The sequence below is a fragment of the Macaca fascicularis genome, chromosome 16 (assembly GCF_037993035.2).
Source record: "Macaca fascicularis isolate 582-1 chromosome 16, T2T-MFA8v1.1".
In the NCBI taxonomy this organism is placed as follows: Eukaryota; Metazoa; Chordata; class Mammalia; order Primates; family Cercopithecidae; genus Macaca; species Macaca fascicularis.
This window is the reverse complement of record NC_088390.1, coordinates 81,209,036-81,235,811: the sequence shown is the minus strand read 5'-3', so window position 1 is coordinate 81,235,811 and position 26,776 is coordinate 81,209,036. Positions and strand designations below refer to the sequence as shown.

Here is a 26,776-nt window from a genome sequence, read left to right as displayed (position 1 = left end):
TCCTGCGTCTGTTTCGAGTCAGACCCACTGGCCTTTAAAAATAGTGCCTCAATCTCCCTAGGGGTTTGCAGTGTCCGGAGAGTGGTCACTCCCTTTCATGGCAGCCCCCAAGATGCTGCCTCGCTTTATAAACTGAGGGGTCCTCGAAATTAGCCCAAGGTCACACACTTGTGAGCTGCGGGCTCAAACCCAGGTTCCAGGCAGGCTGGCGTTTCCTCCGAGGTGCACTTGCCCCGAGTGTCGAGTCTGGGGACGCGGTCCCGGAGAGGAGAGAGGGACCCGGGCCTGCGGCGGGAGGGGCATCGAGGGGCGGCTGGCCGGGCCGAGCCGGGGCGGAGGCGACGGGCCCCGGCGGGGCGGGCCCTCGCGGGCGGCGGTGAAAGCTCCTGCACAGTCGGCTGCGAGCCCTGGGAGCAGGAGGCTCGGCGCGCAGACCAGCCCGGGATGGAGCCGGGCGCCGTGTGAGCCTCGGGAGGGTCGCGGGGCGCGGGGGCGGGTCGGGGCCAGCCGGCCAGGCCGCGCCACCCTCCCCCGCCCCGCCGCGCCCTGGCTCCGGCGCCCGCGGAGCTGAGACTGAGCGCGCCAGCCCTCCGGGGCCGAGGCTCTGGGACAGACACCGCGAGGGAGGCGGCCGGCGTGGGCTCTCGGCGCGGACGCAGCGCCCCTTCCTCTTGGTGAGTGGCAGGCGGCGGGCGGGGGGCGCCAACTTCGCCGCCAACTTGGGGCTGGGTTCCCGCGGCGCGCGAGCAAGGACGCCGGAGACAGAGGCGGGACACCCGGGGGGAGCCGGGCCCGCGCAGGACTCTCGGGGCGCGAGGAGGGGGCGGCTGGAGGACCCGGACCCTCGAGAACCCGGCCTTGGGTTTGGACCCGGGCGGCCGGAGAGGAGGTGAAGAAGAGGCCGAGGAGACAGGCGCGCGGCGGACGTGAGAGAAGGACGCGGGTGCAGCGCCTAAGACGTTCGTCCCCGGGGTCGCCGAGCCCCCCTCCTCCTTCGCTTGGCGCGGCGGCACGGCGGGAGCGGGGGAGTCTGGGCTGCCGCGGACCCCAACTGTTGCTGCTGGAAGCCACCGGGGCGGAGGGCGGGGAACAGGTCAGGGAGCTGGGGCCAGGGCTGGGATCGACCAGAGCGAGGGGTTGGAAAGGAATCGAGAAGGCTAAAGGGGGCTGTGCGGCTCCCCAGCCCAGTGCCCCGGTTTCCCTAGGTCTGCTGGGCACCTGCTGCACACTTGCCTCGGCGCCCAGACCCCTTCCTCCGCCGTGGGTCCCGATTCTTCCCCTCCAGCTCTGCCCCATCTCCTCTGCCCCAGCCTAGGTCTCTCCCTCCTGCGACCTAGGAGAATCGGAGTGGGCTTCCAGAGTAGTGGCATCTTGCAGATGCTGGCCCGTGCCCGGCTTCCGGGCTTCCAGTGCGCGAAGGGAAGGGTAGGCAGAGAGGGCGCTGGGCGAGCGTGACCTGGCGCTGGGCCCTGGCTGCGCACCAGCCGCCTGCGCCAGTCTCTGGGGGCTTCACCCAGGATCCCCGACGGCGGGGAGGGGAAGCCTCGAGCCTCCTGTTTCCTGCCTAGGCGGGCAAGGCGGGGACACACGGAGCAAAGGCACCAGGCAACCTGAACCTCCAGGTGCGTCCCGCGACCCTGCAAGGAGCTGCTGGGTGAGCAAGACAGAAATTCCCGCCAGGCCCCGATGCCCACCCTATTCGTCCACTCGGTTTCCCAGCCCTGGTCGTCCAAGGGGACTTCTGGCTCGGTCCCCCAGCCCTCGGATGGTGGCGTCATCTTAGTTCAGTCCCTGACCCCAGGCCACAGGAAAATCGAGGAAAGAAACTTATTTGGGGAGGGTACCATTCCGCTGGCTGTATTTCGGAGCCCGTCCAGGTCTTGGCAGGGCTAGTGACTTTGAGCCTGTTTCTAAACTCCCGAAGAATAAGAGCGTGCAAGAGGCAGGTAGGCAGGTCCGGGACACCTGGGTTCGCCCAGGGCCCCAGGGCAGGCCTGGGCTGGTACCAGGGCCGCCTGCCAGACTGGCTTGGTCCCCCCACTGCGGGGCTCAGGATCATGACCCAGCTTGGGGGAGTGGGGGTGGGGGCGCAGGAGCCGCGGACGCCGGCGGGGACAGCGCGGGGCGGGGGGCGCCGGGTGCGTGGTGCCCAGCTCCGCCGCCAGGAGGCGTGGCGCAGGTCCCCGCCCGGAGCCGCCGCCGCCGCCGCTGCATCGCGAGTGTCCTTGAGCCGCGGGTGACGGTGGCTCTCGCTGCTTGCGCCCCCTCCTCCCGCGGGGGGAGCCTGATGCCACGTTCCCTATGAATTATTTATCGCCGGCCTAAAAATACCCCGAACTTCACAGCCGGAGTGTAAGAGATTCCTGCGGAGGGGAGGGGGCGGGGCGTCCCGGGGGCCGGGGGGAGTCCGGGCTTGGTCAGCAGAGACTGGGGGCGGTAGCCTTGGAGGAGCGAGAACTCCGTGCCCCCAGCAGTGGGGCATGCTAGAACGGCGGTCCTCTCCCTTGGCGCCTCAGTTCGGGTTTTGGCTGGGCAAAAGGGAGGGAGGGAAACCCGACGGCAAAGGAAGGGCGGCTCACCGGAAGGGCAGGGGGTCTGGGGTTCTGCTGGTGGGTGGGGAGGACTCCAGCGACCAAGTTTCCTAGCCTGGGAGAGGAGGAGCCATCGGTATCTCCGATGTGAGCCGGTGTGAGTGCGGGAGTGTGCATGTGCGTGCAGGTCTGTGCCAGGGGATCTGGCTGAGCTGTGGGGACCCAGGAAGAAGGCCCCCAGCCTGGGAAGGTGCTCAGACCCTTCCAGATGCTGCTGTGTCCTGAAGGATTGACCACTGCCATCCTCTCTGGGGCTCTTTGGGGGATCTCTGTGTTTGTCAAACATTAGTTTAAGGGCTGTTTGTGGAAGGGGTGAGACCCTGAGTGGGTGGGTGGGCAGAGGTCTCTGAGACAATGTGTCTGCCCTCAAGGAGCTGGCAGTCCAGTGTGGGGCAGGGTGTTCATGAGTGCACACACACACACACCTGCCGCAGGACAGAATGGAGGGGTGGAGGGGACTACTGCACAGAGCTCCCCACCCAGGAGGGGAAGCCAGGGCAAGGGGAAGAAGGGCAGCTGCCTCAGCCTCGCCGCAGACCCTGCACCTGGAGCCTGAAGCAGCAAGGCAGGTGCCTGTGGGAGAGGGATTTCAGCTGGGCCCTGAAGGAGAGTAGACTTCTGTTGGGATGAGGACGTTCCAGCCTGGGGGATGCTGGAACAAGGCCTGGAGACGAGGGCAGAGTGGGGCTGTTTGGCCAGCAGACTGGCAGAGCTGTGGGCTCCAGGGATGGGAGGATGGTTGGTTGTGGTCAGGGTGCAGAGGGCTCTGTCTATGGGACTAAGCTGTCCGGACTTCATTTGTGGGCACCAGGGAGTAGCTGTCCTGTGTGAGGAGGGAGCAGTGGCTGGAGGGAGGCTTCAGCAGTGCAGTGGGGCTGGTGGGGGTGGGTAGATGGGAGGTGGGGAGGGGGAGGCAAGGGAGGAGATTGTGGTGGGCCAGAGCGGGGTTTGTCCCTCCTACCTCTGTAGGGCGGCGGGGTTAGACAGGGTAATAAGACAGACGTCAGAAGCTCCTTGAGTCTGCCCCTTGCTATTTGGAGCCCAGGGACTTACCTAGTTTTGGCCCCTCTCTCTCGAGGTATTCTGGGATCCCTCCCCCATTTTAGGCCCCTTGGTTAGAGGTACAACCTGCCTCAACTCCCCCACCCCCCAGCCCGGGAGGACACCTTCCCTTTGGAGAGAGTCTCTGGTGTCCCCAGCCCAGGAGGATGCCTTCCTATTAGAAAGAGTGGGAATGAGAACATTTCAGCTGTTATCAGACCCTATTCCTGCGCGTGAATGAGCTTTAGGTCCTTGGTTAAGAAAAGGTCGGCCGGGCGCGGTGGCTCAAGCCTGTAATCCCAGCACTTTGGGAGGCCGAGACGGGTGGATCACGAGGTCAGGAGATCGAGACCATCCTGGGTAACACAGTGAAACCCCGTCTCTACTAAAAATACAAAAACTTAGCCGGGCGAGGTGGCAGGCGCCTGTAGTCCCAGCTACTCGGGAGGCTGAGGCAGGAGAATGGCGTGAACCCGGGAGGCGGAGCTTGCAGTGAGCTGAGATCCGGCCACTGCACTCCAGCCTGGGTGACAGAGCGAGACTCCGTCTCAAAAAAAAAAAAAAAAAAAAAAAAGAAAAGATCTTGACTGGGGAGGCCGGAAGTTTGAGGGGAGTAGGGAGGGCAGGCTATTGGTGGAAAGAGAGATACATTTAGAAGAAGGAGGTTGGAGACGCTCATGGCAGACTGCTTATTCTGCCCCTTTGCAGTTGAGGAGCCTGGGCCCTTCATCCAGGGTAACACTGTCCAGAGAAGTAAAATAAATAAATACATAAAATGGGAGCCACAAGTACAATTTAAAGTTTTCTAGTAACCACATTACAACAAATAGAAAGAAACAGGTGACATGAATTTTAATAGTATATTTTCCTTGACTAAACATACCCCAAATGTTATTATTTCAACATGTAATTAAGATACAAATGTTTATGAGATTTTGACATTTTTTCCCTATTGTCTTCAGTGTGCAGTGTGGGATGAAATTTTATACTGGTAGCAACCTCCGTTTGGGTGAGAGATGTTTCCGGTACCCAATAGTCATGTATGACTGGTGGCTCCTATACTGGGCAGCACAGATCTAGAGCTTATCACTGGGAGGCAGTGGTGGTAGGAGGTTTGGGGCTTCCCAGAGGGCAAGGAACCTCTAGGACCTGGAGGTGTGGGCAGAGGTGGGCAGACAGAGGCCTTACAAGGGGAGCGACAAGCATATCAGTGAGCTTTGTGCTCGAGATTTGACATCCCTGATTGGTGGTGGTAGCTGAGGCATGGCGTGGCACTGATCGATCCCATGCCAGACTCAAACATGTCTCTGGGCTGTCAATTCTGTCACTTCTGTGTCACTGTACTAGGGAACCATACACATGGGAAGACTTCAAGGGCACCAACATGAGAACAATATTCCCTTCCTTGCCAAAACTCCTGTCTTGTTAGCCTGAAATTCTACCACCTGGCACTTTAGCTTAAGGCTCAACTACCTCTCTCTTGGGAATGAGAACCCTTTCAGCTATTATCAGTCCCTTATACCTTCCTGTGAATGAGCTCTAGATCCTTAGCTAAGAGAAGGTCTTGAGGGGGAGGCTGGGGAGTTTGAGGGAAGTAGGGAGGGAAGGGTGGAAAGAGAAATACATTTAGAAAAAGATGAGGTTGGAGGTGCTAACAGCAGCATGCTCATTCTGCAGATTTGACTCTAAGTTCCTGGAGCGGAGGGACCATGTCTCACCCACAGGGACATTCGACCATCCAGTGCCGACCGCAGGGAAGGGGTTCAGCACACATGGCCAATTTATGTTTCTGCACTAAAGTCAGTCTAGTGGGTTCCCCTGGAGGGATCCTTTCAGTGCCACCCTGGGGAGAAGAGGAACTTTCCTGAATGTTCCCGGTAGCCTCTTGCACTTCCCCACTCTCTGGATTCCTTAGAGGACTAGAGACCCAAGAAGGCCCATATGTCTGTAAGACATTAGGCTTTGGATTAAAAAAAGAGAGAGAAATTTGGCGGCAGGCAAAAGGAAGGCCCTGTGAGAAAGCTGGAGCCTGCCCAGCCATTGCCTCGGGCCCCAGCCCTGAAGGGCATCTGCCTTTCCGAGGCGCGGTTTCTGGCAACTTCTTGATTTTCGTGAGCATTTCTGTAGCAGAAATGTGCAGATCCTGGGGGAGGCGGGAGGGCTAGAGTGGCAGGCTCATCCTGTCCACCCTTTAGCTCTCCCTTGCTCAGAAGTTTTGCTGGGGATGTGATGAAGATGGAAGAGGTGGCAGTGCCGTGGCCGATGGCCAGCTGGGAGGGAGAGCGACATCCGTGGGCACCACTCCACTCAGGCTTTGCGTTACCCTCACTGCTGTGGCTCTTGATCCCAATCCAAAATAATGACATTTAGCAAGGATACATGTCAGGGCCCTGGATCGGGTTAAAAAGATCCTGCACGCCAGTGATGGCCTGAGAGGCTAGCCCACCAGCTCATGTGAAACGAGACCAAACCCCAGCTCACCAGCTTGGGGTTTCGGGTACCCCTGAGCTCTGAACAAGTGAGCGCTGTTGCACCCTGCTGCGTAAGAGCTGCTGCTAGCTGAGGCCACAGAAGGAAGGGCTGTAGTGACGTCCAGTGCTGAGGAGGAGGGGGCTCTGTGCCAGGCAGAGCCATGCAGAGCAGGGCCCTTGGGGCTGGCCCCATGGCAAGCAGGGCACGCTGGACCAGTAGCATAGGCCCTGATGAGAGACAGATGGAAGATCCCGTTTAGACTACAGAGAGGACTGGCAGCGGGGCGGGGGGTTGGGGGTGATGCAAGAGCTGTCTTCCTTCACCTGGCTGGGGGCCTGTCACCTGCAGGATAAGGTCACTAATCCCAGCAAATAGCCTGTTAGCTCATCTAAGTCCCACACTGCTGTGATGATTTCAGGCAAGAAAACATGGCTCAGAGAGGCTAAGTGACTTCCCTAAGATCACACAGCCAGTTAGTGGCAGAACTGGGACATGAACTCAGATCTCTCTGACTCAAATCCATGCACTTGAACCCCAGACTAGCATTTTCAGTATAACTTCCTAGGGCAGAGCCCGGTGGCTGTGTTTCGGAAGGCCTTGCCTTTCCAGCCAAGTGTGCAGTTCATCGGTAGACTGGAGGGCTGGGTCCCGGTTGTGGCTCCTCTTCTTCCCTGGCCCTTGCTCTTCCGGAATGACCTTGGGATGCTCAACTAACCTCTGTCTCTTTCTCTTTGTCTGTGTCTGTCTGTCTCCCTCTCTCTCCGCCTCTCTTCGGGGAGGGAGGTTTTCCCTTCTTCTCTTTCATCTTCTGTATGTGTGCCCCTCTGTCCCTCCTGTCTGTCCATCTACCTCTCTCCAAACCTCTGTTTCCCTACCTGTGCTTGTCCTGGTCTCTCCGCAGGACCCTCCGGTGGACATGGGTGGGGCCCTGGGGCCGGCCCTGTTGCTCACCTCGCTCTTCGGTGCCTGGGCGGGGCCGGGGCAGGGCGAGCAGGGCATGACGGTGGCCGTGGTGTTTGGCAGCTCGGGGCCGCCCCAGGCCCAGGTCCGTGCCCGCCTCACCCCCCAGAGCTTCCTGGACCTGCCCCTGGAGATCCAGCCACTCACAGTGGGGGTCAACAACACCAACCCCAGCAGCCTCCTCACCCAGATCTGCGGCCTCCTGGGTGCTGCCCGCGTCCACGGCATTGTCTTTGAGGACAACGTGGGCACCGAGGCGGTGGCCCAGATCCTTGACTTCATCTCCTCCCAGACCCATGTGCCCATCCTCAGCATCAGCGGAGGCTCCGCTGTGGTCCTCTCCCCCAAGGTGCATGTCCAAACTCATGTCCCCTCGTGCCTCAGGCCTGGAACCAGGCTGGGGCGGGCGGTGCTTAGGTTCTGGGAAGCTGGGATTAGACGGGACCGGCAGGGAGGTGGGGGCTGAGGGCATGACGTGGGTGATGGGGAGATGGCTATGGGAATGACAGCCCATGTTCTAGACGAGAGACATTCTGGGCTGCCCTCACATTGTGTCTGGATGAGGGGTAGGCAGGGTGCAGGCCCCCCTCTGGCTGCCGGGCTCAGGCCCCAGCCCTCCTCCTGTCTGCTGCCCTCAGCTTCCTAGGTCAGGGTGAAGACCCAGAGGGCCGGCCGGGCATGGAGGTGGTGCCATGCCCTTCGGGCAGTGGTAGTTCACCTGTAGGGTGAGCACTCCAGGGAACCCTGGAGCCCTGCGGGAGGCAGAAACGGCCCTGCCCTTGCAGGGCTGGGGGAGAACGTTCCAAACACACACCCATCCGCAGTTACAACTGGGACAAGCATTCTGAAGGAAAAACAGGATGCTGTGAGGCAGCTCACGCATGGCTCATGCATAGGGTGTTGGCCAGGGAAGGTCTCTGGAGAAATGATGTCTAGGCTGAGGGCCTAAGGGCGAGTCAGTGGGGAGGGAGAGAGGCCCAGGCAGAGGAGCAGGTGGGATGAAGTTCTCAAGGTGGGGAAGGAGCTCAGAGCTTTGGAGGAATAGAGGGAAAAGCCTGGAGAAGGAGGCGGGGGCCTGGCCACCTGGGAAGACATTTGGGCTTTTCCCTAAGCAAGTGGGCAGCCAGGGCAGGGCAAGCGGGCTGTGACGGTGGCCGTGGTCCGTGCCCACCTTAGCCCTGTGAGCTTCCTAGACCTGCCCCGGGTGATCTAGCCACTCAAGGAAGAGCACAGGAGAGTCGAGGGAAGAGACTGATCTGATTTGCCTTTGTTTCATTAATTTTTATATGAAGAATTTTGAGTATACATTAAAAAGTATAAGGAAGGCTTATATATCCCCTGTTCGCCCTGGTCATCCACCCCAGCCTCACCACCACCCCCTTTCCCTTCTTCTGTGTTAATTTGAAGCGAAGCCCAGGCATCCTCTTATTCCATCCATAAATATTTCAGTATGTATCCCTGGCAGATAAGGGATTAAGAAAGTAAAACCACCATACATCATCATGTCAAAAAAATAATAAAAATTCCTTCAACTATCCAGGCAGTGTTCAAATTTCCCCATTGTCTCATAACTGTCATAAATGTTTATTTTGCAGCCTGTTTGCTCGAATCAAGAGCCAAATCAGGTCCACACGTGCCGGTTGGTTGGTGTGGCTTCTAAGTTTCTCTCAACCTCTGGGCCCCTCCTCTGTCTCTCCCTCTTTTTTCCTTGCAATTTGTTTTTTGAAGAAACTGCATTGCTTGGCCTCTGAATTTTCCCTTATTTGCTTTTTTAAAAGACTGGGACAGTGGCAGCAGTGAGACCAGTTAGGAGGGGACTGCGCTGGCCCCGGTGCCAGCCGGCAGTGCCTTGGGCTTTTGTGGTGGCAGGGGGTGGAGAGGAGCATTCCCACCCTCAGGGCTCCGACCAGGTGGTGTTTCCCAGTCCTCTTGGGTCCCCGGCGTAAGATCTCAGGACACTGGCTCTCGACCCTCATCGTGCTCTTAGGAAATACAGACGCCTGGCTTTGCACCTCTGGAATTCAGATTCAGTTGGTCTGGGGCAGCGCTTCTCAGTCTAGCGGGCTCAAGGGTCCACTGAAGGGCTTGTTAGAATACAGATGCCAGGCGCCATACCCAGCGACTCCGATCCGGTCGGTGTGGGGTGCGACCTGAGAATCTGCATTTCTGACAAACTCCCCGGTGGTGCTGATGCTGCGGGTCTGCGGGCCAGCGTGGTGGGCTGGGGGCCGGGCATGACCATGCTAATGGGCAGCGGGGAACCACGTTGGGGCGCGAGGGAGGCGCAGGCCAGGGGACTCCCGGAATGCGGAGCATCCACCCGCGCAAGGGCGCCTGGGAGCGGATGGAGGGGTCGAGGTCGGGGAAGGGGCGCGAGGCGGGGCTCAGCCTGCCCCGCCCCGGCTCAGGCCCCGCCCCGCCCCCAGGAGCCGGGCTCCGCCTTCCTGCAGCTGGGCGTGTCCCTGGAGCAGCAGCTGCAGGTGTTGTTCAAGGTGCTGGAAGAGTACGACTGGAGCGCCTTCGCGGTCATCACCAGCCTGCACCCGGGCCACGCGCTCTTCCTGGAGGGCGTGCGCGCTGTCGCCGACGCCAGTCACCTGAGCTGGCGGCTGCTGGACGTGGTCACGCTAGAGCTGGGCCCGGGAGGGCCGCGCGCGCGCACCCAGCGCCTGCTGCGCCAGCTCGACGCGCCCGTGTTCGTGGCCTACTGCTCGAGCGAGGAGGCCGAGGTACTCTTCGCCGAGGCGGCGCAGGCCGGCCTGGTGGGGCCCGGCCACGTGTGGCTGGTGCCCAACCTGGCGCTGGGCAGCACCGATGCGCCCCCTGCCACCTTTCCTGTGGGCCTCATCAGCGTCGTCACCGAGAGCTGGCGCCTCAGCCTGCGCCAGAAGGTCCGCGACGGCGTGGCCATTCTGGCCCTGGGCGCCCACGGCTACCGGCGCCAGCACGGAACCCTGCCAGCCCCAGCCGGGGACTGCCGCGCTCACCCTGGGCCCGTCAGCCCTGCCCGGGAGGCCTTCTACAGGTGGGCACCTGCCCGGGGCATAGGGGTAGGGAGGTGGGGAGCACTTCGGGGGACCTGGGTGGCAGTGAACTTGGGCTGGCCAGCTACACCTCTCACTAGCTGCGTGCCTGGGGCCACATTACCCCACCTGTCTGTGCCTTAGTGTCCTCATCTGAAAAAACAGCAGGTGTCAGGGTGTGGCAAGGATCGTGGGGCCAATATAGGGAAGCACTTTGAACAATAAACACAATCAAGGCCACCTGCTGTCGGTGGTGGCAGTGAGGCAGAGGCAGGGGGTGCCTGGTCCTTGGCAGGGCTGCAGGCATCTCTCCCCTCTGGCAGGCACCTACTGAATGTCACCTGGGAGGGCCGAGACTTCTCCTTCAGCCCTGGTGGGTACCTGGTCCAGCCCACCATGGTGGTGATCGCCCTCAACCGGCACCGCCTCTGGGAGATGGTGAGAAGGGGGTGAGCCCAGGGGCCCTCAGTGTCCTCTCATTTTGTCCCCGCCTCCTCTTGTGCCCACAGCTGAGTAGAGAGTCCCTCTGTCCCTTATCCAACCCCTCATCTTCCAGGTCTCAGCTGAAACAAACATCTCCTCCATTGGGAAGCCTCCAGGTGCCCCGGGGTGGGTGAGGTGCCCTGCTCTGGGCTCCCATAACACCCCAGCTTCCCTCCACTATAGAACATTTCAAGTGCTCCTATCTCCTGGTCCTGCCCCTGCAGGAGTAACCCACGACCATGCTGGCCAGACAGGCTTGTAAACAATATGGAGAGATCAGTGCTTGAGTAGACGTGTGCAAAAGATTGTGGGATTGGAGATGAGGAACAGGAATTAGTTCTGCCTTCAAAGGAAGAAACTGGGGAAGAGGTCACAGAAGATGGGATATTTGAGCTGGGCTGTGGAGGTTTGAGTAGGAGCCCACCAGGAAGAGGTGTTAGCCTGGAAGAGACAGAGAGGCAGAAGGGTTTGGGGCATTTTTAAGTGATGCAGGGGTGTGTTTGGGGGTGTGCAGACTGAGGAGGTAGGAGTGATGGGGGGACACTGGACCTGAGCATGAAGGGCCTTGAGTGCTCAGCTAAGGACTTTCTGTCAAAGTCAGGGGGGACCAGTACAGTGAGTGAGACAGGGTCAGGTCTGGGCTTTAGGAAGACGCTGTGGGTCAGTGTGGAGCTGGATTGGAGAACACAGGGACCCGAGGCTGGGGGAGGCTGCCAGGAGCAGCCCTACTCTGACCTACCCCAGCGTCCCCAGGTGAGAGAGGGGGATTCTTGGCCCTGGCAGGCTCCACCTAGAGGGTGGGGGCTGTAGGGCTGGAGGCCCCAGGCTGAGACTGTCACCCTCCACAGGTGGGGCGCTGGGAGCATGGCGTCCTATACATGAAGTACCCTGTGTGGCCTCGCTACAGTGCCTCTCTGCAGCCCGTGGTGGACAGTCGGCACCTGACGGTGGCCACGCTGGAAGAGAGGCCCTTTGTCATCGTGGAGAGCCCCGACCCTGGCACAGGAGGCTGCGTCCCCAACACCGTGCCCTGCCGCAGGCAGAGCAACCACACCTTCAGGTCTGCGGAGTGCCCTGGGAGGCTGGTGTGAGCTGGGTGCTGCTGTGTGATGGTCAGGTGTTGTGTATGTCTCATGCTTGGGTGTGGGGCAGGGGTCCACGTGCCAGGCTGGGAGGAGCGGCTGGGGAGGGGCTGGGCCACGATGTGCTCTAACTCCCGGTGGTCTCATGGTGGCATGACTGCAGCAGCGGGGACGTGGCCCCCTACACCAAGCTCTGTTGTAAGGGATTCTGCATCGACATCCTCAAGAAGCTGGCCAGGGTGGTCAAATTCTCCTACGACCTGTACCTTGTGACCAACGGCAAGCATGGCAAGCGGGTGCGCGGCGTATGGAACGGCATGATTGGGGAGGTAGGCCCCACCCCACTCCCTCCTCACCTGCCCCGCCTGTCTGCCTGCTGCCCAGGCCCCATGCGGCTCTCAGATGCCCTCTAGAGGGGGGCATGGGCTGTCACCAGGGATGACTCCTGGGATGGTCAGTACTGAAAGCTGAGCTCTGAGGGCCCCAGAGGGAACGACTGATTCAGCCGGTGGGTGTTAGAAGGGGTGCCTGGAGGTGCCTGTGAAGTGTGTCTACCCCTCGGGAGCCCTTTTTCCAAACCTCCGTGGCGTCTGGCCCCCAGGTGTACTACAAGCGGGCAGACATGGCCATCGGCTCCCTCACCATCAATGAGGAGCGCTCCGAGATCGTAGACTTCTCTGTGCCCTTCGTGGAGACGGGCATCAGTGTGATGGTGGCTCGCAGCAATGGCACCGTCTCCCCCTCGGCCTTCCTGGGTGAGGCCCAGGGTGGGCAGAGATGGCTTCGGGGCCAGAGGGGCCCACAAGGAGGGTGTGTACAGCTTGGGTGGAGATGGGGAGTTGGGTGGGCTCTCAGAGGCCAAGCACAGCAGCCTTGGGTCTTGGAGGTTGGCTGGAGGTGAGTGGAAAGGAGACAAGAGAAGTGAGGTCGGTGTTCGGTTCTAGGTATGGCTGCCAGGCGAGGGTGGGGTTGGGGGTGTGGGATGGGTCATGGTGCCCCTGTGAGTGACAGGAAAACTTGGCAGGAAGGCTGGCCTCAGGATGGGCCATGGGCCAGGACCGTGGAACAAGTGGGGGAGGCCCGCGGGGAGCCGAGGAGTGAGTGTAGTGTGGGAAGAGGTGTGTTGCTTCCTGGGTGAGGAGTCCAGCATTGGTTGGGCAGCCAGGTCCCATGCTGGGTGCTGGGGCTACAGCCATAATCCTTGCCTTCCCACAGTGCCCAGTCAGAGGTCACGTGGGACATGCAGTATGAGGTGGCAGAGAGCTGTGAGCACAGGCAAGGGGCAGGGAAGAGCTGAGGCTGGCCAAACAGGAGTGAAAACCTCGGCTCTGTCCTGTCCTACTGTGCGGCCTTGGGCAAGTCACAGAACCTCTCTGAGCAGGCTCCTCAGCCACGGAAGAGAGAAAACAAAACCCACTTCATAGCATAGCAAAGGCTCATGGCAGGAGTGATTTCCCTTCCTCCCTCCCTCCCTCTCTCCTTCCCTCTCTTCCTTTCTTCTTTCCTTTTTTTTTTAAGATAGGGTCTTCCTCTGTCACCCAGGCTGGAGTGCAGTGGTGCCATCTCGGCTCACTACAGCCTGGACTTCCTGGGCTCAAGTGATCCTCCCACCTCAGCCTCTTGAGTAGCTGGGACCACAGGTGCATGCCGCCACACCTGGCTAATTTTTGTATTTTGTATAGAGACAGGTTTTCACTATGTTGCCCAGGCTGGTCTCCAAACTCCTGGACTCAAGCAGTCCACCTGCCTCAGCCTCCCAAAATGCTGGGATTACAGGTGTGAGCCACTGCACCTGGCCAACACTAGTGATTTCTTTTCTTTTTTTTTGAGACTGAGTCTCGCTCTGTTGCCCAGGCTGGAGTGCAGTGGTGCGATCTCAGCTCACTGCAACTGACGCCTCCCGGGTTCAAGTGATTCTCCTGCCTCAGCCTCCTGAGTAGCTGGGACTACAGGCGTGTGTCACCATGCCTGGCTAATTTTTGTATTTTTAGTAGAGACGGGGTTTCACCATGTTGGCCAGGCTGGTCTTGAACTCCTGATCTCAGGTGATCTGCCCACCTCGTCCTCCCCAAGTGCTGGGATTACAGGTGAGAGCCACCAAGCCCAGCCAGCAGTAGTGATTTCTTACTCTAGGAGATAGAAACAGTCTTGTCCGGGGCCTGGGGTGGGTGTCTCCAGTTCCCTGGGCACGGGTTTCCATGTTGGTAGGATGAGGAGTAAGACTTGGCCTCAGGGGCCCTGATTCCAGGCGGAACCACCAGATCATCCACTTGGGGACAGGCAGGGGTTGTGAAGTCAAAAGAACGTTTCTTGGGGTGGGTGACTTGTACCTGTCCCAGGGAAGTGGGGGGCAGGGGGAGACTAAGGATGCTGGAGATCCTGACCTCTTTTGGGGGCCTCTCCCCGGGGCTCTGCTGCTTTGAGTCAGGGGCCCCCTTGGCTGGGTCCGCAGAGCTGGTGGGCCCCTACTTTGACCACGTGGACCCCACCTGTCTCCACCCAGTGCTTCCGGGCTGGGGGCAGGGACAGGGAACATGCCGAGGCCTCTGAACTGCCTCCCTCTGTCCCCAGAGCCATATAGCCCTGCGGTATGGGTGATGATGTTTGTCATGTGCCTCACCGTGGTGGCCATCACCGTCTTCATGTTCGAGTACTTCAGCCCCGTCAGCTACAACCAGAACCTCACTAGAGGCAAGAGTAAGCCTCGCCTGGACCTGGCACGAGGGGCGGGCCTGGGCACCCTGAGGGTTGGGCTCAGGGGCAACGGGTCCTCCAGAGAATACCTTTGGGAAGTCCCTTGCCTTTGGATGACACATGCTGGGGGCCAGTCAGATCACACACACACATACACACACACACACACACACACACACACACACACGGGCGAGCTCACTTGACCTGGTGAGGGAATGGCCAGGGACGGATGCCCCCCAAGGCCAGGCTGAGCCCTGAGCCCTTTCATGGTGGGCAGGAGGAGCCCCAGCATCCCCCTCTTGCCCCCAGAGTCCGGGGGCCCATCTTTCACCATTGGCAAGTCCGTGTGGCTGCTGTGGGCGCTGGTCTTCAACAACTCGGTGCCGATCGAGAACCCGCGGGGCACCACCAGCAAGATCATGGTTCTGGTCTGGGCCTTCTTTGCTGTCATCTTCCTTGCCAGCTACACAGCCAACCTGGCCGCCTTCATGATCCAGGAGCAATACATCGACACTGTGTCGGGCCTCAGTGACAAGAAGGTTGTGGGGCCACAGCGTGGGGGGACACTGAGGGTGGGGACAGGCCGTGAGTGGGCAGACCCAGGACAGTCAGAGTCTGGGGAATTTGAGCTGGAAGCTGGGGCAGGAAGAAGCTTCAGGGCCTGCTGAGGAGGGGGTGGGGGCTGGGGCAAGAGATGGCTCAGGGTCACCGACTGAGAGGCCTTGGGTAAGTCTCTCCCTGTCTTGGGCCTCAGAGTCTCCATTTGGAAAACACAGGAGTGGCCTGGACAGCCTTTAAGACCTTCTGCTCTGACTATGCAAGTCCATACTGTGGGGCTGGGCTCTGGGGTGGGTTTGGGGCTTTGGTGCCTGGAAGGCTGGAGGAAGGGTTGTGACTGGCTGCTGCCCTCCACCTGCAGTTTCAGCGGCCTCAAGATCAGTACCCACCTTTCCGCTTTGGCACGGTGCCCAACGGCAGCACAGAGCGGAACATCCGCAGTAACTACCGTGACATGCACACCCACATGGTCAAGTTCAACCAGCGCTCGGTGGAGGACGCGCTCACCAGCCTCAAGATGGGGTGCGTCCCCAGCCCTGCACCCGCTGTCTCCATCCATGTGTCTCCCCAGTGACCAGCCTTAGCTCTCAATGTAGGGACAGTGGGACTGAGCTGCCCTGCAGGACTCCTGGGGGGTGGAGGGAGGAGGTCTTGGGGCAGAGTGGAGCTTGAGGCAAAAATGGAAGGCCACCATGTGTCTCAGAACACAGCTGTGGTGCCGACCGAAGTTCAGCCTCGGCCTGAGGTGGTGGCTGGGACATCCTCTGAGCCTTAGGAGCATGGAGGGGGTGGGCAGAAAGGGTGGTGTCTTCTGGGAACAGAGAGTCCCCTGGCCACTCTGCGGAGGAGGGTGGGAGGGGTCCTCACTGCATCCAGGACCCAAGACAACCAGACAAGCCTCTGCCCATTGGTCCCTCCCGGGGGTGCCCAGCAAGCTCATGTGGTTTAGACCCCTGTCACGCCCCAGTTTCGGTGTCCCCTACCCTCCCATATGGTCCCTAGCTCTGAGGCTCAGCCTGTCCCCAGGAAGCTGGATGCCTTCATCTATGATGCTGCTGTCCTCAACTACATGGCAGGCAAGGACGAGGGCTGCAAGCTGGTCACCATTGGGTCTGGCAAGGTCTTTGCCACCACTGGCTACGGCATCGCCATGCAGAAGGACTCCCACTGGAAGCGGGCCATAGACCTGGCACTCTTGCAGTTCCTGGGGGACGGTGGGTACTGCCACTGCTGGGATGCCCAGGGTGGGCTGTGGAGCCCAAGGTTGTCAGCATTTCCACCACCACTCAAGTTCCCAAGGCCTGTGGGCAGGGAGAGGTCTCTGGGGGGTGAGAGGTTGGGGCAGTTGAGGGGGGCAGGTATAGGAGCAACTGGAGAGAGACTTGAGGAAGGGATAGGTGTGCAGGGAGGGAGCAGGAACTGGGCTAGAGACTCCCTCAAAGGCAGGAAGACAGGAAGGGGCTCAGGCCTCACGGTGAGGGTGGGGATGGGTGGAGTGGCTGAACTCCTTTCTTCTTCCCTAAGCCCCCTCCCATGATCTCTCCCAGATGAGCACCTCCTTTGCTTGGTATAGTATCTCCATGGCCATCTTGAGATTATGGATCTGCTTAGTCCCACATGTGTGCGTGGTCCAGCCCAGCCTGCCCCCAAACCCAGAGAGAGCTTTGCATTTAGAGGAGTTCCATTCTTGTTAGATAAGACATGGTCTAGACTGGGTGTGGTGGCTCATGGCTATAACCCCAGCACTTTGGGAGGCTGAGGTGGGAGGATCACTTGAAGTCAAGAGTTTGAGATCAGCCTGGGCAACACAGCAAGATCCTGTCTCTATAAATAAAATTTTAAAAAAATTAGGCACATACCTATAATCCCAGCTACTTGGGAGGCTGAGGCAGGAGGATCCCTTCAGTCCAGGAGTTTGAGGCTGCAGTGAGCCATGATTGTGCCACTGTACTCCAGCCTGGGCGACAGAGTGAGACCCTGTCTCAAAAAAAAAAAAAAAATCTGATTTTTCAAACCATATAATAATGAGAGTGGCCAGGTGAGGTGGCCCATACCTGTAATCCCAGCACTTTGGGAGGCCAAGGTGTGAGGACTGCTTAAGTCTAGGAGATCGGGATCAGCCTGGACAACATGGGGATACCCTCTCTCTACAAAAGATACAAAAATTAGCCAGGTGTGGAGGTGCGCCTGTAGTCCCAGCTACTCAGGGGGCTGAGGTGGAAGGATCACTTGAACTAGGAGATCCAGGCTGCAGTGAGCCATGATCACACCACTGCACTCCAGCCTGGGTGACAGAGCATGACTGTCTCAATAATAATAATAATAATAAGAGCGATCACAATGCGTGTCTCTTAGGAGCCTAGGCCTTTTGTCTCTGTGTGCCCAGCTCCATGAGTGGCATGTAGATGGTTAATAAGTATATGAAGATGAGTGAATGAATGAATGTTAACATTTACCCAATCAACAAGCCTTTACTGGGGGTGCACAGGGGGAGGACCCAAAGGCCAGCATTGCCCACTCCAGTCTGCACCCTGCTTTCCTATTTCCTTGCTCACTGACCCTCCAACTCCCCGCCCCACCACCCTGCCCCGGCCAGGCTAGATCCCCATGTGGTCTGCTTGAGGAAGAAGTGGGTGGCGCCCTGGCCCCAGATCCATTCTTACTCCAGGCTTGTGTTGAGCTTTGTAAGGGGGTTGCTTATAGGGGGGTTTCCTGAGCCAGATGTGTATCCCCGCTCAACTCCAGGAGAGACACAGAAACTGGAGACAGTGTGGCTCTCGGGGATCTGCCAGAATGAGAAGAACGAGGTGATGAGCAGCAAGCTGGACATCGACAACATGGCAGGTGTCTTCTACATGCTGCTGGTGGCCATGGGGCTGGCCCTGCTGGTCTTCGCCTGGGAGCACCTGGTCTACTGGAAGCTGCGCCACTCGGTGCCCAACACATCCCAGCTGGACTTCCTGCTGGCTTTCAGCAGGGTGGGTGCCCATCCCTCCCCACACAAGCCAAAGCTTTAAGGGCACCTACCCAGATAAGTCCAGGCTGGCCATGGCCCATTTCCAGAGGTAAAACCAAGGTTCTGGCCGGGCTCGTGGCTCATGCCTGTAATCTCAACACTTTGAGAGGCTTAGGCCAGTGGATCCCTTGAATCCAGAAGTTCGAGACCAGCCTGGGCAACATGGCAAAACCCCATCTCTACAGAAAATAAAAGAATGAGCTGGGCGTGGTGGTGCGCGCCTGCAGTCCCAGCTACTCAGGAGGCTGAGTTGGGAGGATCACTTGAGCCCAGGAGGCAGAGGTTGCAGTGAGCCGAGATGGCGCCACTGCACTCTGGCCTGGGCAGCAGAGTGAGACCCTGTGTCTAAACAAAAAACAAACCCAAAGTCCTGAGAGGTGGCATGGCTCACCAGGGTGGCAGGGTTGAAGAGGGGCAGAGCCCTCCCCCCACAGGTGTGCCCAGGTTGGAACCTTCATGTGCCAGGTGCTAACTAGAGTGATTAGGAGAATGAGTCACCCTGGGCACTCAGACCACTCATTCATCTGCAAAGCAGAGTGCCTGGCACATGGGAGCTGCTTCCCAGTTAGCTGCTTCCTGAGACTTAAGAGAAGGCTGATGATGCCTTGGGACCAGGCGGGGACAATCGTGGCGGGTCCCTGAGCAGAGGGCGCTGCTCACGGCCTGTCGTCTCCCTACTGCCCAGGGCATCTACAGCTGCTTCAGCGGGGTGCAGAGCCTGGCCAGCCCACCGCGGCAGCCCAGCCCGGACCTCACGGCCAGCTCGGCCCAGGCCAGCGTGCTCAAGATGCTGCAGGCGGCCCGCGACATGGTGACCACGGCGGGCGTGAGCAGCTCCCTGGACCGCGCCACTCGCACCATCGAGAACTGGGGTGGTGGCCGCCGTGCGCCCCCACCGCCCCCCTGCCCGACCCCGCGGTCTGGCCCCAGCCCATGCCTGCCCACCCCCGGCTCGGCCCCAGAGCCGAGCCCCAGGGACTGGAGACCGCCAGGCGGGGGTCGCGCGGCGCTTGTGCGCAGGGCTCCGCAGCCCCCGGGCCGTCCCCCGACGCCGGGGCCGCCCCTGCCCGACGTCTCCCGAGTGTCGCGCCGCCCAGCCTGGGAGGCGCGGTGGCCGGTGCGGGCCGGGCACTGCGGGAGGCACCTCTCGGCCTCCGAGCGGCGCGCGCTCCCAGAGCGGCCCCTGTCGCCCGCGCGCTGTCACTACAGCTCCTTTCCTCGAGCCGACCGATCCGGCCGCCCCTTCCTCCCGCTCTTCCCCGAGCCCCCGGAGCCGGAGGACCTGCCGCTGCTAGGGCTGGAGCAGCTGGCCCGGCGGGAGGCCCTGCTGCACGCAGCTTGGGCCCGGGGCTCGCGCCCGCGCCACGCTTCCCTGCCCAGCTCCCTGGCCGAGGCCTTCGCTCGGCCCAGCTCGCTGCCCGCTGGGTGCACCTGCCTCACCTGCGCCCGCTCCGACGGCCACTCGGCCTGCAGGCGCTTGGCGCAGGCGCAGTCGATGTGCCTGCCGACTTACCGGGAGGCCTGCCAGGAGGGCGAGCAGGCAGGGGCCCCCACCTGGCAGCACAGACAGCATGTCTGCCTGCACGCCCACGCCCACCTGCCGTTTTGCTGGGGGGCTGTCTGTCCTCACCTTCCACCCTGTGCCAGCCAGGGCTCCTGGCTCTCTGGGGCCTGGGGGCCTCTGGGGCACAGGGGCAGAACTCTGGGGCTGGGCACAGGCTACAGGGACAGTGGGGGACTGGACGAGGTCAGCAGGGTAGCCTGTGGGACGCAAGGCTTCCCGGGACCCTGCACCTGGAGGCGGATCTCCAGTCTGGAGTCAGAAGTGTGAGTTATCAGCCACTCGGGCTTCGAGCCAGCTGGATTCTCTGCCTGGCACTGTCAGGATTAAGCGACAGGCAGGATTGGGCTTTTCTCGCTTCTACCATGAAATCCTGGCCATGGGACCCCAGTGACAGATGATATCTTCCATGGTCATCAGTGACCTCAGTAGCCTCAAATCGTGCTGAGGGTTGGGCTTCTGCTGTCCTCTTATCATGCAGAGTTCTGCCAGGAGGGTGTGCTGTGAGGGTCAGACCCCTGAGGCTCTCCCTGCCCTGGGGCTAGCCAGTTACTGGTCATGGCTGCTGTGGGCATGGAGACTGGAACTTGTGGTTGAGGCAGGGTCATCCTGATCTTTGCTCTACCTGGCTGGAGTTTCTTCTCATCAGAGCACTGGGACATTAAACCAACCTTTTACAACACACTGGTCCTGGTTGCTTCATTCTGCATTCTGGAAGGGGCACAGCACAGGCCGCAGACAACAGGGGCATCATGGGAGTATCCCAGGTGGGGTGTTTGCCTAAAGCAGGTGGGCAGCTCCCTCTCAGGGAGGCGGAGCCTTGGGAGCGTCTGGGAGGGATGTGGGAAGGAGGTGAGGCTGAGAGGGGGTTCTGGACAGCAGAAGCCACTTGGTATTCAGGGCCAGCTCCCACCCATCCTGGCACCGGATGTAACATGTGTGCTCAGCACAGGGGCTCTAGTGATGATGGATGGCATTCATCCCTCAGTCTCCTTGAAAAGGGAGGCTTGTGCCAGGGGTGGTGGCTGCCCCGCCCTGCCAGGGACGCCCTGGGGAGCCTGACAGTGCCATGGTGGCAGAGGCAGAGAAAGGTAGGGAGCTTGTAGGTTTGCTAAACCCTGGCTGGCCACGTTGTCTCTGACACGCGAGGCTTGGAACTGCCTGGGCTCTGGAATCCTGGTGCAGGTGGCTGCCAGGGTCAGGCACAGCTTGGCCTCGCTGGTGCCAGGACTCCTGTGGTGGGAGAATCTGCCTGAGGTCTCATCCTGTCCTCCCTCTGGGGCTTCTAGCCCACTTCCTTTTTCTATCACACATCTTTGCCTCTGGCCCATCTGAAAAGATGGCTTTTGCTTACCATTTTCAATGTTTTCACATCTGCAATTACACTTATCCCCCCTACAATGACTGTGGAGCAAGCAGGCTTTCATGCTTCTATCCGTTCCACAAACAGTGGCACTATTGATTCTGTCAGACCCTTTTCTAACGGCTGAGGATGTAAAGGCCAAGCCCTGGCTGTCCTGACAAGTTTCGTGGAGGCAGACCAGAGGCTAATTCCACGTGACAGAGAGGAAGCCCGAGGGGCAGTGCTGGCTGTCTCTGCCAGTGCCCTCCCCCAGAGCTCTTTGCTGGTTCCCAGGAAGCCGGATGGCCTCTTTAGTCTCCGAAGACCCCATTACTTGGGTTGGGGCCATAAGAACTGGACTTTTTTGGGGGGTTTTAGGGGTGAAGGCAGCTGAAATGGTAGGGTGGGATACACCTCTATTCTTGGTAGGAGAGTACCCCAAGAGTGGGTGGCCCTGTCCATTACAATTTCATGCTCTCTACCCTATGGGTTTTCATGGGCTGGATCCAGGTTCAGGACAGCAGGCCGGGAGTTTGTCTAGGTGAGTGTTGGAGGCCAGCACTCTGGAAGGGAGCTTGACCTTGGTCGCAGCCACTAGTGGTGCGAGGGTTAACTGTTGGCCACCAGCCCCTGGAACCGAGCCCCTCCTCCTCCCGGAGTCAGGGTCTGCCTTCGGCCCTGGGAGGAAGGCTGTGGCAGGTGAGGCAGCCCGGAGGAGCTGTGAGATCAGGGCTGCTCCGCTCTCTGCCCAAGATCATTAATAACCAAGAACTGGAAAGATCATTAAGAGCTGAGCCTCCAATGTGGAACTGAGCCTGCTGCTGGCTCTGAGGGCCGCTCTTGCTCCTGGGCCAGGCGCTGGCTGCCTTGTTCCTTCTCTAGGAATATATCTGGGGGCGGGGGCAGGAGGCTATGAATCCTGGGGGACAGGTAGCAGGAAGGATGCATCCTGAGTTCAGAACTAGCTTGGCCTGGCTTCCTGCACCACCAAAGGAAGGGAAGAAAGCGTGGCAGGGGAGAGGAGAGTAAGTAAGGCCACAGATGTGAAAGCGTCATAAACAAGGGCCTGGTGACCCACATGCTCAAATAACACTTTTTTTCTTTGGGTGAGATACAGAGAGAGGCCCTTGTGGCTGGCCTCAGAGCAGGAAAATCTTACTAACTGGGGTCCCTTCTGTTGCTGCGGTAGCTGTTTTTCCTTGTGTCTGGCTGAGCGGCTTGTGGTCCAAGCCAGCTTTTTGCAGGGAGCCAGGTGTGTGGAGGGGAGGAGGGCAGAGCTTGCAAAAGGGCAGGCTGATGTCTTCAGTCAGGACCCTCCAGCCTAGCCTGTCCTGCTCTTTGAAAGGGAAGGACTGTCCTCAAGTTTCCTAGGGGACTGGGGAACGAGAGACAACCCCTACCCCCAAAGCCCTCTAGACTCCAGATAATTCAGACCAATCTTCTGTTTCCGAATCGCAATCCAGTGACAACTCATTAGGAGGCTATGAAACCAAGTAGGTGTCAGGAGTCCTAATGAGTTGGGGGTCCCTGGCTACAAGTAGTTAGTCTGGCGAGTGATGTGGGAAACAGGTGTCACTGAATAGCTTTATTGAGCATTTTGTGCTGGGCACTAAGCTCAGCACTTTAATCCCCACAACTGGCCAGTGACGTAGCTGCTGTTACCCCACTTTACAAATGAGGAAGGACAGACCACGGAGGCTCGCTGCCTGCAAATGGCAGGCCCAGCTGCCTGGTCCACACGGAAAGTACCCAATGCCATGCCTGGCATATAATGACATTCAGCGGAGGTTACCCCTCCAGTCTGCAATCAACACCATCGGCCCCAGGTGGAAGAGATCCCAAGCTCTCTCCAACTTTCCAGTGGCCCTTAACCATGGGTCACCCTTGCTTGGGAATATGGCCCCACACAGGACGCTTCCACTTCCCCCAGGCCTGGCACTGCCAGCCACTGCCCCTCCGCAGTGGCTTTCCAGGAGCGGGACAGCAGCCCCTGTCCTCCCCACCACTCTGACTCTAGCCTCTGCCTGTTGCCGAGGCTGCTCCTGGCCCCAGGGTGAGGACGGCTGTGTGGCTAAGGGCCCATCATGGTGCCACTGCCCACCTCCACCACCCAGCAGTACCTCCCAGTCTGTCACCTGCTATCCGCCCCATCTATAAGCCAGCAGCTGCTGCTCTAGCCTCAGGTGAGGAACAGCCAGGAGCTGCTGGCATGAGGCTCAGGTGGGTCTGGTGCTTCTGCGGGGAGGGAGGCAAAGAAAGTTTACTACCACCTTGACCTGGTCTGCCCTGGGGGCATCTGGGGCCATGCAGGTGGCAGATGTTGGGTAGACGCTGCTGAGTTTAAGCTTTCCTCCACAGCGACACCTGCTCCTGGGCCAGGCTGGGCTGGCATCCTCTTCTGCTCTCCCCACCACTGACCTCGGGGGCCCATCTGCAATATGGAAACCACAAGCTGAACTTGCCTACTTTGCCAAGTTGATGATGGCTCCAGTGAAATGTGCCTGATGCACGTGGAGAGCCAGCATCACCCGGGGCTGTCTTGCTGTTGGGGTTCTCTGCCCCTGGCCCCAAGCCCCACTGGCCGTCAGCGGCAGAAGCCTGGCATCGATGGAGAGGAAGGTGACCTCATCTGACTTACAGCAGTAGGACACTGAGGAGCAAAGCAGCTAGACAACGGCAGTGGTGAGGGTCCCCACTTGGCAGCAGCGATGTGGTCACTGTGGGCCAGTTCCCTCCAGGGCCGGGGCTGCCCCAGCTCAGAGGTGGCAGGGAACATGGCCACTGACTCCATGGCTGGGCGGTTCCAGACTGTCACATAAATTAACCTGGGCTTTATGAAGCTCATGAATTTGCGTCCAAGATTTGGTTTGGAGTCTGGGGTGGCAGGATGATTTAATCAACTTTGTCTTTAAGCAAGAGGGAACATAACTGGAGAAGGGTAATTCCAGATGTTTTGAGTTTTCAGCCACAGGGGTGCAGCCAGGTCTTCCTTGCTCTTGGCCTGACCACTGCAGGCCCCTGCTCTACCTATCCTGAGGGGTCTCCTGGGAGGAAGCTGCAATGGCAGATGGAGAAGGGACATTTTTTTTTTTCCCGTGGATGGAAAATGACATGTGGGGACAAGCTGTGAGAACCGCCGAGGTGCGTCGGCAGAGAGAAAGCAGGCTGAGGCCAATTACACCGCACAGGGACTCCCAGGCTTCAGCTGCCAGGGCAGAGGTGGCGCAGCCTGTGGACTCCCCGCGTTCCCTGCAAATCCCACATCCCCCTGACCCTGAGACCCTTGGGCCCCAGGAGACCCTACATCGTCGCTCTGTCAGAGGTCTGAAGACGCTGAGATACAGGGGAGGCGCTGAGCAAGGCACTGAACTCAAAAGAGGGAGGGGTCGGGCCTGAGACCCACCCCAGAGAGGCGGCTCCAGGACAGGCGGGACCAGGCCCAGGGCTGGGGGCAAGCCAGTGAGGGTCAGGGGGACCCCCAGGTCCTGAAGCAGTAGAAGGCACGTTGAAAATACAGAGTTCATTCGAGTCACCTGTGTTTCCTAGGAGGCCAGCCCAGCAAGTGCGTGCATGGCTGAGTGGGAGGTGGCTAGGAACCTGGCCTCCTTCCATGGGAATGGCAGTGGGGGCCCCATCCAACCCCACATTGCCCAAGGGACATAGCATGAACACTGAGCACCCACGCCCAGCCCCTAAGGGAGCTGCCTTTAGCGTTGGAATGGGAGCACGGGCAGCCTGACCACTGTCAGGGTGGGAACCTCAGAGCCCTCCCACTGCCATGTCACCGCCAAGCCACTGAGGTGCCAGGTGGGGATGGCTGCCCTCTAGTAGGACCACCCGCACTGCGAGAGGCCCTGAGGGCGCCAATGGGGCAGCGAGGGCAGCAGACAGTCCCTTTCAGGGACAAGCTCCAGACTTTAGGCCCAGCTGGCAGGCGGCTGTGTCCCTATAGAAGGGACACTCCATCCAGCCTGCTACTCTGGAGCTTGCGCCCACAGCGAGAGCCCTCGCAGCTCTATCTGGGGACTCTGGTACCAGTTAGCACTTCTTGTTCTTGTCATGGGGCCAGCCAGGCCCTCTCTGAGGTGGCACCTAGCGCCTCCCAGGCCTGGTGGGAGGGTGGGCCCTGCTGTCACAGGCAGGCCTGGCTAGGATGCTTCCAGCCTGGGATTTGCCTCTGAAGAGGCAGCAGTTGCTAGTGAAGGTTTCTTAGACAAGGACGCAGGACAGGGCTGGAGAGGGGAGGGGCATGGGTCTGGGACAAATGATGGCAGTGCCAGCACTGCATCTCCCACCGTGCAGGGAGGAGCCCGCTGTGGAGGTGGGGTGGGGGGTGAACATGTTGGAAGATGTAGGAGAGGGGTGTGATTCCAGTAATGAGTCCTAGAACTTGGGAGCAGCCATGTGTCACCCAGGCAGGAGGACCTGGTGGGAGAGCCGCCTGGGGGAGTGAGGACAGGTGCGGACTGGGTGGAAGGTGGGGTGGGGAGAAGACCCCCAGCTGGACAGGGGGTTTCCCCTAGAGCCGTAGTCCCACCTGCCCCATGAAGACCTGGGAGCAACTAAATCTGGGCTCTGCGGGCGAGGGATGGGGCTGGGGCCCCTCTGCCTCCCGTCACTAGACCTGCCTGTCCTGCCATCAGAGCTTGGTCTCGCTGAGGACGATATTGGCCGTGACAAAGATGAAGCAGGAGAAAGCCCAGAGCAGCACGAAGCCCACCCAGAAGGTGTGGCGGAAAGGGGACCTGTGCTTGTTGCTGACCCCACAGCCAAAGGCCAGCTGGGTGTCCCTGCGGCAGTGGTACACCAGGAAGGCGGGGATGACGTACTGGATGCCGGTGCCCGCATAGGCCCCTGTGATGCCCACCAGCGACTCCAGGTCGTGGGTGCAGAAGGCCACCAGCACAGGCGGCACCAGGGTGATGGTGGGAAACACGACGCGGTCCACCACCCACGGGTACGTGCCGCCCTCGCGGTGGAAGAGCGTCTTCCAGTTGTTGCGCAGGGTCACGGCAATGATGGGGAAGTTGGTGCTAATGGTGAAGACGGGGAAGAGGCCCAGGAAGAAGCGCACAGCGGCCAGGCGCACGACGTCACAGCGTGCGAAGTTGAGGGTGTACATGTCCATGAGGCTGTCGCCGCGGAAGCAGAAGATGGCGGTGAAAGAGAGGAGGCCGTAGAAGGCCAGGATCAGCACGTAGTCCAGGAACACCAGCCTTGTGAGGTGGCGCTTGGAGGAGACTGGGGTAATGAGGGACGGCAGGGAGTGCTGGCACATGAAGGAGTAGACGCACACCCCAAACAGGTTCCGGACCCCCGAGAAGTCGGCCAGGGGCGGGTGCCCCTCCCCTTGTCCATGCCCGATGCGGACCAAGGCCAGCACAATCATGACGGCGAAAGCTGGGAAACAAGAGAGGGGAGTCAGCCAGTGCGGACAGGCACAGCCCTACCCTGAGTTTCTGGTCTGGGGGGCACCTTTGCAGGGCCTATAGCCCCATGAGAAAGAGTCATTAAATGCACATTCAGGCAGCCCTATTCTTGGGTGGCTCAACAGTGGCTGCTCATCAGAGGAAGGTCCCGCATCTCTCTCTGTCCCGTTCTCCCCTCTCCCTGCTGAGCAAGGGGCCTGGGTTGCAGTGGGGCCAGGGGCAGGGTGGTCCGGCTTTGCAGAGGTAGCAACTCTGTCTTCTTAGAGGAGGGCGAATCCTGGGGCAGGCACTGCCTGGCTCCCTCATCGGCCCCCCAGGGCTCTCAGGGGCTCTGCCAGCTTCCTGGCAGGGAGCAGGCTGGGTCAGGACACAGGGTCACACTCTCTCCCTTGGTTTGAGAATGATGCCCAATGTGAGGCTGGGGAGCTGGGGGGTAGATGCAGAAGGGCATGGACTGTTTGGGAGGAGGTGTCCTCCTGGGCCGAGGGCATCTGCTAGACACAGCCGAAGCCAATAGGCAGGAG

General features: G+C 59.9%; 2 protein-coding genes across 33 annotated transcripts in view; one reads left to right on the top strand and one right to left on the bottom strand.

Annotated features, from left to right (window-relative positions):
• The first annotated feature begins 390 nt into the window (after positions 1-390).
• Positions 391-20,165, top strand: GRIN2C (glutamate ionotropic receptor NMDA type subunit 2C). Of its 20 annotated transcripts, none has more exons than XR_012426108.1 (14): positions 391-674; positions 1,569-1,654; positions 7,006-7,413; positions 9,491-10,089; positions 10,411-10,525; positions 11,419-11,630; positions 11,816-11,981; positions 12,254-12,407; positions 14,224-14,349; positions 14,656-14,885; positions 15,266-15,426; positions 15,981-16,118; positions 17,650-17,882; positions 18,606-20,165. XR_012426108.1 is itself a non-coding variant. In XM_065531947.2 (14 exons), exons 3-14 carry the CDS (start codon positions 7,021-7,023, stop codon positions 19,749-19,751), a joined length of 3,723 nt encoding a protein of 1,240 aa, XP_065388019.1. In that variant the 5' UTR covers positions 391-674; positions 1,569-1,622; positions 7,006-7,020; the 3' UTR covers positions 19,752-20,165. The 20 variants fall into 20 exon arrangements, 19 of the variants coding, with proteins under 19 accessions (XP_065388019.1, XP_073876427.1, XP_005584938.3 ...); XM_065531947.2 differs by having other exon boundaries at positions 1,569-1,622; positions 15,931-16,118; XM_074020326.1 differs by having other exon boundaries at positions 11,819-11,981; positions 15,931-16,118.
• Positions 8,325-26,776, bottom strand: part of TMEM104 (transmembrane protein 104) — a 78,829-nt gene continuing 60,377 nt past the window's right edge. For 8 of the 13 annotated variants that reach the window (XM_045376747.3, XM_074020349.1, XM_005584884.5 and 5 more), the window contains one exon: positions 22,394-26,223. In XM_045376747.3, the coding sequence (XP_045232682.1) occupies positions 25,463-26,223 (761 nt within the window). In that variant the 3' untranslated portion in view covers positions 22,394-25,462. Of the gene's footprint in view, positions 10,516-12,294; positions 12,544-13,628; positions 16,206-16,763; positions 16,882-17,355; positions 17,690-22,393; positions 26,224-26,776 lie in introns of those variants that run through there. The other 5 variants (XM_074020356.1, XM_074020357.1, XR_012426114.1 and 2 more) reach the window with 4 other exon arrangements.